The 14,863-nt window shown below is 41.2% G+C and overlaps 1 protein-coding gene across 6 annotated transcripts in view; it reads right to left on the reverse strand.

Moving 5' to 3' along the window:
* LOC110535686 (SH2B adapter protein 3) overlaps positions 1-14,570 on the reverse strand; it is a 59,987-nt gene extending 45,417 nt beyond the window's left edge. For 2 of the 6 annotated variants that reach the window (XR_016484478.1, XM_021620856.3), the window contains exon 1: positions 14,308-14,562. Coding sequence is in view for 2 of the 6 variants with exons in the window: in XM_090190155.1 (XP_090046281.1) it covers positions 14,308-14,373 (66 nt within the window). In the remaining 4 variants the exon portion in view is untranslated. Of the gene's footprint in view, positions 1-14,307 lie in introns of all 6 variants that reach the window. The other 4 variants (XR_016484479.1, XM_021620855.3, XM_090190156.1 and 1 more) reach the window with 4 other exon arrangements.
* Between the last annotated feature and the right edge of the window lie 293 nt (positions 14,571-14,863).

Raw genomic sequence — 14,863 nt, forward strand, 5'->3', positions numbered from 1 at the left:
CAAAGTAAGTCTATTTACTTCTATGACCATTGAAATGCAAATAATAAAAGAGGGTGAGATGTCTAGTGTTCTTGCTTTCAGCAAGCATAATAAGGAAAAAGTATCCTTAGACGTTAGTATCCTCTCTCAAGTATCCTTGGGAACAACTTCATTACACCTCAACTCTCGAGTGGCGCAGCGGTCTAAGGCACTGCATCTCAGTGTTAGAGGGGTCACTACAGACACCCTGGTTCGATTCCAGGCTGTATCACAACCGGCTGTGATTGGGAGTATCATAGGGCGGTGCACAATTGGCCCAGCGTCGTCCGAGTTTGGCCGGTGTAGGCCGTCATTTTAAATAAGAATTTGTTCTTAACTGGCTTGCCTAGTTAAATAAAAGGTTCAATAAAAAATATAAACCTGAGTTACTAAAAAGGCGGGACAATAAAACCTGATTAGATTAAGTCCAAATCAGTTTCATATGCTTTACAGAGGAAGAAGGCCACATGAATGGAGCCAATACAGTAATGTGACAGTGAATGAAGTGCAGATAGAGGAAGTTGGCTTTAGCATTTCTCAATAGATGCTGCAAACAACTGAGGCTTCTCCTTTTTCAAGACGAGAGCCCATGTTGTAGACTACTGTTGCCAATACACACACACACACACTAGGCAGTCATCTGTGGCCTCTCCCTCGAGACAGAAGACCAAGGCCTATGAAACGCCAACATTCTGAGCTTAATTGTGATATTGTATAAACCTTACGGTTTTAGTCAGAATTCATTGCTTTTGTGGAAAAAAGTCTAACGTCAAAGTCTCCAACTGCCTTCAATAACCGAAAGGTCACATGCTGTGGCATTTTTTCAATCAAATGAGATAACGTACCAGTTGCCTTACCAATGGGTGCAGTGATCAAACCTCAGCTTTCTACTCTCATACACATTTTAACCGGAATAAGGAAATTAAACAAATCACTGGACGCTTCCTTTAAGTAATGGGTCAATGGGACTGATGCATCCATCTCACCAAAATAGAGACATTCAATGACCCTTCTGAGAACGGAATTTTTTTCAAAAGACAATCTCTGCCTAGGGTTTGTTTTTCAACATGGCTCCCAACATCAAAAAGCAACACAACCCAATGCTGGAGTTACGCACTTTCATGGTGTATTAAACAATAATTTCCTCGTTACATACTTTCGCAGCAGAGTAAGGTCTACTAGAGGAAGTGGGGGCGAACCTTTCTCAACAGATCACAGAAACCACAGAATCAGGGGGAGTGGCCCAGCCATGCATGGAGGGGGGGGGGGGAAAACAGTGCGGTCTCTTGGACTGAAATCTCTAACCTAAATTTGACTGAGTGCCCCACTTTTTTCTGTTTTGGCTTACTAACAAACCATGTTTTTTTATATAATGTATAGGAGTCTGAGGCGTCACTTCAATGTGTGTCAGAGGCATAGGTAGCATCCAGATATATTGCGTCACTAACCATCAATGCCCCACTACCCTTCCTCCCCACCCAAAACCCCTGTACGCATGCTCCCGCTGGCACTCCCACCCCTGTCGCTGGCCCCTAGATCACTGTTTCTATCAGCGTAGCCAGCTCAGTCATGACTCAGCAGCCTCCAGCACTGCAAAAAACACTTCCTCTCCTCCAGTGTGCCTGCCTTGCCCTGGCCTAGGCGGTCTCAGTCCCCCACATTCTCTTTGGGCTCAGCTGTGTGCCCAGTGACACTACCCAAACCCTCCTGCCTGGGTCACCAACAGTCCATACTCACTGTGCCATCATGTTTTACTAGAGGCAGAGCAGAGACAACCCTACACATACACAGCAGTGTCATCATGTGATATTATCAGCCCTAGTGGATGCCCTCTTGCAGCGTGGACCTATTTAGATATCTGAGGTCATATCTGTGCTCACACACACACACACACACACACACTACACAGTGTTTCTTGTTAGCCCCGGTGGGAACGGCAGTTACTTTAGGGCATGGAGAAGACAAAAGAGCCCTCACTGACTTGTTTACATCCTCAAGCCTGCTGCAGTGGGCCCAGTAAAGAGCTTATCCCGGGCAGATGACAAACACTCACCTTGAACATACCATGACACAGGGATAAAGTTGACTGTTTTACTAAGGCTGTTTTTAGCAAGAGAAACCTCCCTCTATTCTTTGGCTACATAAGTAACTGTTAAAGTAGTCAATCCCCCGTTATCACACAAGGAGTTTTCAGGAAAGAAGAAAACACTGACAAGCTGGGCACACAGAGAAGTATGTAAAAGCCACAAAATGGCCTGGGTCTCTGAGGGAGGGAGGGAACGAACCCAGGTGGCAGACTCACTGAGACAAAAGATAACTCTAGCGGCCAGACTGCTTGGGCAGCAATCTCAGGAACAGGAAACCCTGCCCTGCCCTGGCAACCAGCTCCAACAGAAACCCTACCCCTAGACTAGCCTGGAAACTGTGGGAGCCAGCTCCCATACAGTTCAATACCCTGAGCCAGAGAGGAAGCTGAAGTGCACACCAGCCAGCTTGAAGTCCACATACAGCAACGACATCATATTGGTGTAGGCTATGTGGGAAAGGGATGGGATATGTAGGCTGTGTTCAGTTCTCTGTGTCAACTTTGTCCATACAAAGCAACAATCTAAAGTGGTCGTAAACTATAGTATAGGCTACTAGTGGAGTATATTGTATTGGCAACTGGAGCATTTCTTTACCTCTCTAGTAGCTTCTGGGTACATTACCAGTATAGTTGATTCCTCTTTGGCAGAGGAGCCATAAAGTCTACTCTTTGTTTTAATCCCCAGTCCTTCAACATGCTTTACACACAACAATGCAAGCTCAGACCAACACAATGTAGCTATACTTTAGACGCACAGAAGGAACTCAAACAATTTCCTGGATTTACACTGAAATATAAACGCAAACAAAATAAAAACGCAACATGCAACAATTTCAAAGATTTTACCAAGTTACAGTTCATAAGGAAATCAGTCAATTGAAATAAATAAATTAAGCCCTAATCTATGGATTTCACATTACAAGGAATACAGATATGCACCTGTTGGTCACAGATAGCTTTTAAAAAAGTAGGGGCGTGGATAAGAAAACCAGTCAGTATCTGGTGTGACCACCATTTGTCTCATGCAGCGTGACACATCTCCTTCGCATATAGTTGATCTGGCTGTTGATTGTGGCCTGTGGAATGTTATCCCACTCCTCTTCAATCGATGTGCAAAGTTGTTGAATATTGTCGGGAACTGGAACACGCTGTAGAGCATCTAAAACATGCTTAAATGGGTGACATGTCTGGTGAGTATGCAGACCATGGAAGAACTGGGACATTTTCAGCTTCCAGGAATTGTGTACAGATCCATGTGAGAGGGGCCGTGCATTATCTTTGTGAAACATGAGGTGATGGAGGCGGATGAATGGCACAACAATGGGCCTCATGATCTCATCACAGTATCTCTCTGCATTCAAATTGCCATCGAATGCAATTTGTTCGTTGCCTATAGCTTATGCCTGCTCATAACCACAGCGCAACTACGGGGCACTCTGTTCACAAAATTGAAATCAGCAAATCGCTGGCCCACACGACGGCATACAAAGCTGTCTGCCATCTGCCCAGTACAGATGAAACCGGGATTAATCCCTGAAGAGCACATTTCTCCAGCGTGCCAGTGGCCATCGAAGGTGAGCAATTGCCCACTGAAATCGGATACAACGCCAAACTGCAGTCAGGTCAAGACCCTGGTGAGGACAACAAGCAGCCATATTAGCTTCCCTGAGACGGTTTCTGACAATTTGTGCAGAAATTATTTGGTTGTGCAAATTATTTGGTTGAGTTTCATCAGCTGTCAGGGTGGCTGGTCTCAGATGATCCCGCAGGTGAAGAAGCCGGATGTAGAGGTCCTGGGCTGGCGTGGTAACACTTGGTCTGCGGTTGTGAGAACAGTACTGACAAATTCTCCAAAATAAGGAATTAACATTCAATTATCTGACAACAGCTCTGGTGGACATTCCAACAGTCAACAACCAACTGCACACTCATTTAAAACTTAACATCTGTGGCATTGTGTTTCATGACAAAACTGCACATTTTAGAGTGGTCTTTTATTGTCCCCAGCACAAGGTTTACCTGTGTAATGATCCTGTTGTTTAATCAGCTTCTTGATATGCCACACCTGTCAGGTGGATGGATTATCTTGATATAACCATTGATATTTAAATGTACATTTTTACTTCTAATTACTACCACAAAGATGACTGCCGGTCCACCTACCATTGAATGTCAAGTTAAACTGTCATGTATATTCTATTATCTATATTTCCATAGGTTTCCTATGGAGGATTGACAGTATAATTTAAAAACAGATATTCCATTCAAGAAAACATTATCCGAAGTGTGGCCCTCCAACCATCTTGAATTTTGACATTTTTTACATTTATTAAACATGAGCATGTTGTCTCAACCGATGGCGGGTACAACACAAAAACCTTAGATGATGTAAAATAGGCACTAATTGACAAATTACATACTTTTTTTACGTGGAAAATTATACAATAGTTTGACAAGCCTGTTTATAAGCTTTTAAATGATATCAACTCTCAACCGTTTATCTTTTCCATTGATGATTATATGGATGTCTCATAGTACAGTGGGGTACGTAAAATGGGTCAACATTGAGGACCGCGAATGTTCTGGCATTCAGGTCCAAAAAGTCACTTTCTGAGCACTTCTACAATGGGCATATAGGTACAGATGGTTTTGTTCAAATCAAAAAAGTGATAGAACTAAAATGGATTTACCCATAGCAGCGTGAAGTAGGGGTCTTGGGGCTAATGAAAATTAAAATAATTTGGGCAAAATTAGACCAAAAAAATATTTCCCACAAAATTATATTACTCGTTTCTAAACAGAAATAAATAACATAATTCAAATTACTACACCAGAGAGCATAATTTAGCAACAGAGGATCAATAGCTTCTCAAAAACTGGCTGTGGATTAAGTTTTATAACAAGCACTTAAAGTCGGGAAGGCCGCAATTCGGGAAGCACTCGCACCTAATATAGAACAGCTTGATGCATTGTGGCCATAGAATACAGTTGAAGTCGGAAGTTTACATACACTTAGGTTGGAGTCATTAAAACTCGTTTTTCAACCACTCCACAAATTTATGGTTAACAAACTATAGTTTTGGCAAGTCGGTTAGGACATTACTTTGTGCATGACACAAGTAATTTTTCCACATGACATCATAGGAAAATCAAAAGAAATCAGCCAAGACCTCAGAAAAAAAAATCTGGTTCATCCTTGGGAGCAATTTCCAAACGCCTGAAGGTTATTCTGTAGAAACAATAGTACGCAAGTATAAATACCATGGGACCACGCAGCCGTCATACCACTCAGGAAGGAGATGCATTCGGTCTCCTAGAGATGAACGTACTTTGGTGGGAAAAGTGCAAATCAATCCCAGGTCAACAGTTAAGGACCTTGTGAAGATGCTGGAGGAAACAGGTACAAAAATATCTGTATCCACAGTAAAAACAAGTCCTATATCCACATAACCTGAAAGGCCACTCAGCAAGGAAGAAGCCACTGCTCCAAAACCACCATAAAAAAGCCAGACTACGGTTTGCAACTGCACATGGGGACAAAGATCGTACTTTTTGGAGAAATGTCCTCTGGTCTGACGAAACAAAACTAGAACTGTTTGGCCATCAGGACAACAAAGTCAAGGTATTGGAGTGGCCATCACAAATCCCTGACCTCAATCCCATAGAAAATGTGTGGGCAGAACTGAAAAAGTGTGTGCGAGCAAGGTCAACAAACCTGACTCAGTTACACCAGCTCTGTCAGGAGGAATGGGCCAAAATTCACACAACTTATTGTGGGAAGCTTGTGGAAGGCTACCCGAAACGTTTGACCCAAGTTAAACAATTTGAAGGCAATGCTACCAAATAGTAATTGAGTGTATGTAAACTTCTAACCCACTGGGAATGTGATGAAAGAAATAAAAGCTGAAATAAATCATGCCCTCTACTATTATTCTGACATTTCACATTCTTAAAATAAAAAGTGGTGACCCTAACTGACCTAAGACAAGGAATTTTTATCAGGATTAAATTGTCAGGAATTGTGAAAAACTGAGTTTAAATATATTTGGCTAAGGTGTATGTAAACTTCCAACTTCAACTGTATAATCCATAGAAGGATTTTGGAACCTCTAACCCTGACATGGACTGTTAAACTCATGGGTACACTGGCAATGGCTGCCAGACCTGAATTGAATGGGGACTGCCATCTAGGGTTTATATTTTTATGGTTGATTGCAGCTGTCAGTTTGCCTTTCACAAATTTCAAAATACAATCGCAATTGGGAATGCAAATGCCTACTGCTGAAAAGAGAAGATTAATCAAAAACAAACATTGTAAGCACTGTTTTTCAAAGTAACTTATCTTGAGATATTGGCACAAGCACATCGGCCATCACCGGTGAGTAGCCTATGCTTCATCTTCATCATTGGGCGGGTCCCACGGAAACCAAATCGGCAGCGCGCGTGCACCATCATGCACCATCATGAATACATTTATTTTGTCCCCCTACGCCAAATGCGATCACAACATGCAGGTTAAAATATCAAAACAAACTCTGAACCAATGTCATTAATTTGGGGACAGGTCGAAAAGCATTAAACATTTATGGCAATTTAGCTAGTTAGCTTACACTTGCTAGCTAATTTGTCCTATTTAGCTAGCTTGCTGTTGCTAGCTAATTTGTCCTGGGATATAAACATTGAGTTGTTATCTTACCTGAAATGCACAAGGTCCTCTACTCCGACAATTAATCCACACATAAAACAGTCAACCTAATAATTTCTAGTCATCGCTCCTCCTTCAAGGCTTTTTCATCTTTGAACTTATATGGTAATTGGCATCTAAACTTTCATAGTATTAATACACCGACTGGCAACACAGTTCATCTTTCAATCATCCACGTGGGTATAACCAATGAGGAGATGGCACGTGGGTACCTGCTTCTATAAAAACCAATGAGGAGATGGGAGAGGCAGGACTTGGAGAGCGATCTGCGTCAGAAATAGGAATAACTTCTATTTTAGCCCTTGGCAACGCAGACGCGCACGAGCAGTGTGGGTGCAATAATTGAATAACAGATTCCTAGATTTATTTTGCAACGCGAGCGGTGTGGTCAGCCTGTTTGCTGGAATGTTTATTTTGTAGCCTATACTATATCTTCAGTGCCTTCAGAAAGTATTCACACCCTCTAACTTTTTCCACATTTTGCTGTGTTACAGACAGAATTCATAGTGGATTAAACTGATGTTTTGTCACTGGCCTACACACACACACAATACCCCATAATGTCAAAGAGGAACGTTTTTTTAATTTTGTACAAATTAAAAATGAAAAGCTGAAATGTCCTGAGTCAATAAGTATTCAACCCCTTTGTTATGGCAAGTCTAAATAAATTCAGGAGTAAAAATGTGCTTATGTCACATGTTGCATTATTTTTAATGACTGCCTCATCTCTGCATCCCACACACACAATTATCTAGAAGATCCCTCAGTCGAGCAGTGAATTTCAAACACAGGTTCAACAGCAAAGACCAGCAAGGTTTTCCAATACCTCGCAAAGAAGGATACCCATTGGTAGATGGGTAAAAATAGACAAAGCAGACTTTTAATCTCCCTTTGAGCATGTTGAAGTTATTAATGACACTTTAGATGGTGTATCAATACACCCAGTCATTACAAAGGGTACAGATGTCCTTCCTAAATCAGTTGTCGGAGAGGAAGGAAACCATTCAGGGATTTCACGATAGAGATACAGAGTTTAATGGCTGTGATAGGAGAAAACTGAGGATGGATTAACAACATTGTAGTTACTCAACAATACTAACCTAATTGACAGAGTGAATGAAGCATACAGAATACAAATATTCCAAAACATGCATCCTGTTTGCAACAAGGCACTAAAGTAATGAAGGAAAAAAATGTAGTAAAGCAATTAACTTTTTGTCCTGATACAAAATGCTAATTTGGGGCATATTCAATACAACACATTACGGAGTACCACTCCTCATATTTTCAAGCATAGTGGTTGCTGCATCATGTTATAGGTATGCTTGTAATTGTTTTGGACAGGAGAGTTTTCCCAGGATAAAAAAGAAACAGAATGGCGCTAAGCACAGGCAAAATCCTAGAGGGAAAATTTGCTTCACAAGACACTGAAGATTAGTTTACCTTTCAGCAGGACATTAACCCGAAAACACAATGCCAAATCTGTACTGGAGTTGCTTGGAGTTGACTTATAGTCTGCTTGAAATCTATGGCAATACTTGAAAAGGGTTGTCTAGTAATGATCAACATCCAATTTGACAAGGCTAGAAGAAGTTAAAGAATAATTGGCAAACAGTACACAATCCAGGAGTGCAATCTTAGACTTACGCAAAAAGAAACATACACTACATGAACAAAAGTATGTGGACGCCTGCTTGTCGAACATCAATTCCAAAATCATGAGAAATTCATATGGAATTGGTTCCCCCTTTGCTGCTATAACAACCTCCACTCTGCTGGAAAGGCTTTTCACTAGATTTTGAAACATTGCTGTGGGGGACTTGCTTCCATTCAGCCACAAGAGCATTATTGAGGTTGGGCACTGTTGTTGGGCGATTAGGCCTGGCTCACAGTCGGCGGTCCAATTCATCCCAAAGGTGTTTGATAGGGTTGGGGTCAGTGCTCAGTCAAGTTCTTCCATACAGATCTCAACAAACCATTTCTATTTGTGCACATGGGCATTGTCATGAGAAAACAGGAAAGGACCTTCCCAGCACAGAATTGTCTAGAATGTCTTTGTTTGCTGTAGCATTAAGATTTCCCCTCTCTGAAATTAAGGGTCCAAGCCCAAACCATGAAAAACAGCCCCAGGCCATTATTCCTCCTCCACCAAACTTTAAAGTTGGCACTATGCATTCAGGCAGGTAGCGTTCCCCTGGCATCCGCCAAACCCAAATGAGTCCATTGGACTGCCAATTGGTGAAGGGCGCGTCATCACTCCAGAGAATGCATTTCCAATGCTCCAGAGTCCAATGGCAGCGAGCTTTACATCACTCCAGCTGATGCTTGGCATTACGCATGGTGATATAAGGCTTGTGTGCAGCTGCCGGGCTATTTCATGAAGCAAACAGTTATTGTGCTTACATTGCTTCCAGAGGCAGTTTGGAACTCGGTATTGAGTGTTGCAACCAAGGACAGACGATTTTTACGCGCTACACGCTTTACAGAACAGGACCGCCGAGTGCTGAGCTTGTGTGGCCTACCACTTCGCGGCTGAGCCGTTGTTGCACCTAGTCGTTTCCACTTCACAATAACAGCACTTACAGTTGACCGGGGAAGCTCTCGCAGGGACGAAATTTGACGAACTGACTTGTTGGAAAGGTGGTATCCTATGGTGGTGCCACGTTTAAAGTCACAGCTCTTCAGTAAGAAGAGCTGTGACTTCCATTCTACTGCCAATGTTTGTCTATGGAGATTGCATGGTTGTGTGCTCAAATTTATACACCTGCCAACAACAGGTGTGGCTGAAATAGCCAAATCCACAAATTTGAAGGGGTGTCCACCTACTTTTGTATATATAGTGTAGCTGTGATTGCTGCCAAAAGGTTATTCGAACATGTATTGACTCGGGTGTGAATACTTAACGAAAATATAAAACGCAACATGTAAAGTGTTGGTCCCATGTTTCATAATAAAATGATCCCAGAAATAAGCACAAAAAAGCCCCTAGACCACTGCGCCACCCGGGAGGCCCTTACACATTATTTTTACGATGCATCGTTAACAGTCAATGTCTGACGATGTCACACCCATTTCCCAAAACACCACACAGTGTACTTGTTACAAAGTGGAACTTAACTGTCATTACAGGAGCTGTCCCGTGCTGAAAATTATTACAGAAAATAAGCTAAAAAGAGTTCACTGTAGCTCAAATCTATTGTAATCAGGGTTTTTTTTAAATACAGATTTCCCATCAAGAGAATAAATGCTATGTAGCCTAGTATATATTTAAGTGTTTGTATTATGTTTGCATTATGTTAATTGTTTTCTTGTTATTTTGTATGAAACGTTTGTCAGTTCTGCATTTCTTCAGTTTGCTCACAGTTTACGCAAAAATGAATAAAGCCAATGTCAGTTGCTATTTAGAAAATATCAACTTGACCTAAAAATAGGATATGATGATATTGCTTTTTGTAATTGCTCAACAAGCCTAAAAGGTAGGCAGAAATTGTGCTTCAAGTAGGCCTACAGATATTCTATAATTAAACATGAAGCAGCCCGGCCTAGGCTACAAGTTAAGCAACATTTCCATAGAAGAAATATGTTGACCTTTAGGTTATTGGTTAGGCTACAGTGAAATGTGTGAGCTTTCAGATGAGTAGCCTATAGGCCTAATAGATACAAATACTGCTCTGCTTGGAGAAGAGGGGGAGGGGAGGAGCAGACACGGAAGAAGAAAAAAAACACAAGGAAATCAAGATAGCAGTGGCAGCTGTACAGAACTCATCCAAAGGACATTGACTTCTCAAACACTGCAGAAAGCTAACCCAATACGATGCCCTGTACACCATATTAATATGATGCCCTGTCCAACTTATTAATTCAGCCACTTACTTAGATAACTAGCAAGATCAAATTAGGAGTTGCGCTAACATAGAATTCAGAAAGAAAATTGTCACTTAGCCTAATGCAGCATTCACGTCATGTCAGTTCACCTTCAACCAATCAGATGACCAAATGTAATCCAAAGGGTAGCATTTGACACCTTGAGTTTTCTAGCTAAGATCGGGGTTCCTATGCTTAAATGTTGCTGATGCCAGACAGATCTTACAACACCTAAATAGGTATTTTAAGTATCAGCTAACTGCATAATATGTTATAGAAATGTGTCAGTCGATGATGTGGCATGCAAACATTGGTAGCCTAGTGGTGTTGGGCCAGTAACCCGAAAGTTCCCCGTTTCGAATTCCTGAGCCGACAGAGGTGAAAAACCTGTCGATGAGCAAGGCATTTAACCCCCATTTGCTCAAGGGGCACCGTACTTTATGGCTGACCCTGTAAAACAACACTTTCCACTTTTCTTTGAGGTGAAACTAAGAGTTCTCCTTAGTGTAACATCACTGTTGATTGCATAATAAGGCCTACAAATTCTGCCATGCATTGAAATCTCCATGTGGAGCCCTCTGTGCAGTGTGGTGAATTCACAAAGAGGTTGTGGAGCCTATACAGAGTAGTCTACTTTTAGTTGAGTGCAAATCCAGCCTTAGCCCATCCATAGTTTTTGAGAGAACACTGATTTGCCAGTCCAAGCCAACCCAAGGGATATTCAGATTAGATACCAAGTGTGGAGGGGTGTGACCACTGATCTTTACTTTTAGAGGCCCACCTCTTCAAATCAAATCACATTTTTTATTTGTCACATGAGCCAAATGTTATGTTATTTAACTAGGCAAGTCAGAAGGCCTCCTGCGGGGATCGGGACAATTTATATTAGGACAAAACACACATCACGACAAGAGAGACAACACTACATAAAAAGAGACCTAAGACAACACAGCATGTCAGCAACACATGAAAACACAGCATGGTAGAAACAACATGACAACATGGTAGAAACGCAACATGGCACCTATAAAACATGGTACAAACATTACTGGGCACAGACAACAGCACAACCGGCAACAAGGTAGAGACAACAATACATCACACAAAGCAGCCACAACTGTCAGTAAGAGAGTCCGTGATTGAGTCTTTGAATAAAGAGATTAAGATAAAACTGTCCAGTTGTTTGTTGCAGCTCCATCCAGCCGCTAGCTGCAGCGAACTGAAAAGAGGAGCGACCCAGGGATGTGTGTGCTTTGGGAACCTTTAACAGAGTGTGACTGGCAGAACAGTGTTGTATGTGGAGGATGAGGGCTGCAGTAGATCTCTCAGATAGGGGGAGTGAGACTAAGAGGGTTTTATAAATAAGCATCAACCAGTGGGTCTTGCGACAGGTATACAGAGATGACCAGTTTACAACAGGTGTACTGTAGACCTTATAGTGAAATGCTTACTTACACGCCCTTAATCAACCAACAATGCAGTTCTAAGAAAAATAAGTGTGAAGTAAAAAAATAGTAAGTAATAAATAAGAAACAAAAGGAACAAAAAATGTAAAAGCAGCAGTAAAAGAACAATAGCAAGGTTATATACAGAGGGTACCGATACAGAGTCAATGTGCAGGGGCACCGATTAGTCGAGGTAATATGTACATATAGGTAGAGTTAAAGTGACTCTGCATAGATAATAAACAGAGAGTAGCAGCAGCTTAAAAGGTGCTTCAACAAAGTATTGAGTAGTGTCTGAATATTTATGTAAATGTTATCTTTTTTTGTTGCTAAAATTTCAAAAAAACGGTTTTTGCTTTGTCGTTAATGGGGTATTGTGGGTAGATGGAGGAGGTAAAAAACAATTTAATGCATTTTAGAATAAGGCTGTAACGTAACAAAATGTGGAAAAAGTCAAGGGGTCTAAATACTTTCCAAATGCACTGTATATTTGCTCATGTTTGGTGGGTCTGGTATAGCCTGGTATCCAAACTGATTATCGCTCAGATTTTTTACAAAAATAGTCAGTTAGTTTAATGTCGCGTTCATGTCATGTCAGTTCACCTTCAACCAATCAGAAGACCAAATGTAATCCAAAGTGTAGCATTTGCCAACTTGAGTTTTCTAGCTAAGACTGGGGTTCCTATGCTTAAACGTTGCTGACGCCAGACAGATCTTACAACACCTAAATAGGTATTTTAAGTACCAACTAACTGCATAATGTTATAGAAATGTGTCAGTCGATGATGTGGCATGCAACCATTGATAGCCTAGTGGTGTTGGGCTAGTATCCCGAAACGTGGTTTCGAATTCCCGAGCCAACAAAGGTGAAAAACCTGTCAATGAGCAAGCATTTAACCCCCATTTGCTCAAGGGGCACTGTACTTCTATGGCTGACCCTGTAAAACAACATATTCCACTGTACTTATCCAGTGTATGTGACAAAAAAAAAAAAATGGGTTGCACTCCACCAAGCGTTCTCCTTAGTGAAATATCACTGTTGCTTGCATAATTAGGCCTAGAAATTCCGCATTTCATCAAAGCAGAGGAGCCCTCTGCGCAGTGTGTGGTGAATTCACAGAGGCTGTGGAGCCTCTACGGAGTAGTCTACTTCTAGTGGAGAGAAAATCCAGCCTTAGCCCACCCATAGTTTTTGGGAGGACGCTGATTAGCCAGTCCAAGCCAACCCAAGGGATATTAAGTTTGGATCAGATACCAAGTGTGATCTTTGTGTGTCACTGATCTTTGTATGTGACCCCAAGCAGCAAGTGACCTATTTTAAGAAATTGACAGGCTTGTGCAGTAGCACAGTATACAACCACCCTCTGAGCAACCGGAGGATGGGTGTAGGCTATTTTGTGCTGCTTGGTTATCTTCAGTAGGTTTCACCGTTGCAAAATTTTGTTCAACAGGGCAACATTTTGTAGAGCGTTCAGATAAACATAATGTAGAAGAAAATGCATTTCTAGCAAGCAAATGTATGCCTGACAAGTAAGAATTGTGCCAGCTGAGTTTTTTTTAAATGCCATGTCTATCTGCATAGTTCACTACATTTCACCCTTCTGAATGCGACCCTGGAGTTCAGACAGCACCATTTCCATTTACCCAAACGACATGTTCATTAGGCAAATGTTACAAATCGACATGATTCCTTATTGAACATGTCAGAGGGATGTGAGTTCTACATAACTATAACGTTACAGAACTGCACTGAACGTGCCCTGGTGTAATGTTTCTGGTATTGTGTTTCAGTAAAAACAGTATTACATCACCATTCAGCAAGGTTGGCTGTTTTACTAACTAAATAAATAAATCCAGTTCGTGGTCTAACGTGGTAGTCTTTCTGAGAACAAGTATGCTAGTTAGCTATCAAAATGCTTTGCAAGAAACTACCCAAAGTAGTGGCAACAAGTCCTCGCCTCAGTGATGGAGAGGACAGCTCTTTAAATGTCATCCAGAAAAGTACACTAGATAGCTATCAACAGTAAAACACATTTGGAGTTCGTTATCAACCTTTCCCGAAAATACTTTCGGAACAACTAACTACAAGCAAGCCACCATATTCTTTATGACACTTATTCTAACGATTTATGTTTTGAGCACTACAGAAACAAGACCAAATTTGACACGGCTCTTGACAACATACTTACGTTCTCTGTTATTTTGTTGGATGAGCACACGTAGCACGACGACGTACCAAAAATGTGACGTAGCATAACCCATATGCGTTGAGAAACATTTATAATAACTAAAACCAACCTCGGTAAATAATAATAAATATGTATTTAAAATGTACCTGCATGCCCAAAAGCCCGTTGCTTTCTCTCTCATTTTGAATGCGTGCAACAGGCTACATACAAACTTTCAGGAAGGAAATTGACTGATGTGACACCAGCAACATTAGCAATATCGTGGTGATCAGTTCCGGGTGACGTTCCAGCAACACCTTCAAAATAAAGGTACGGACCTAAATCAAATCAAAATCAAATCAAATGTATTTATATAGCCCTTCGTACATCAGCTGATATCAGACAGAAAAAAAAGAAAAAAGAAAGAAAAAGTACAAACGGCAGTGAAATTAATTGTGAATTCTTAACGATTCATTAATGACATTTCAGCCATTCTTATAAATTGTTGGTGAAATAATTGCTGGTGAAATAGTTATTTTATTTACTATTGCATAATCAGTATCTAACTCAGAGGAGG

The sequence above is a fragment of the Oncorhynchus mykiss genome, chromosome 11, assembly GCF_057628025.1.
Source record: "Oncorhynchus mykiss isolate SJ-2025 chromosome 11, ASM5762802v1, whole genome shotgun sequence".
In the NCBI taxonomy this organism is placed as follows: Eukaryota; Metazoa; Chordata; class Actinopteri; order Salmoniformes; family Salmonidae; genus Oncorhynchus; species Oncorhynchus mykiss.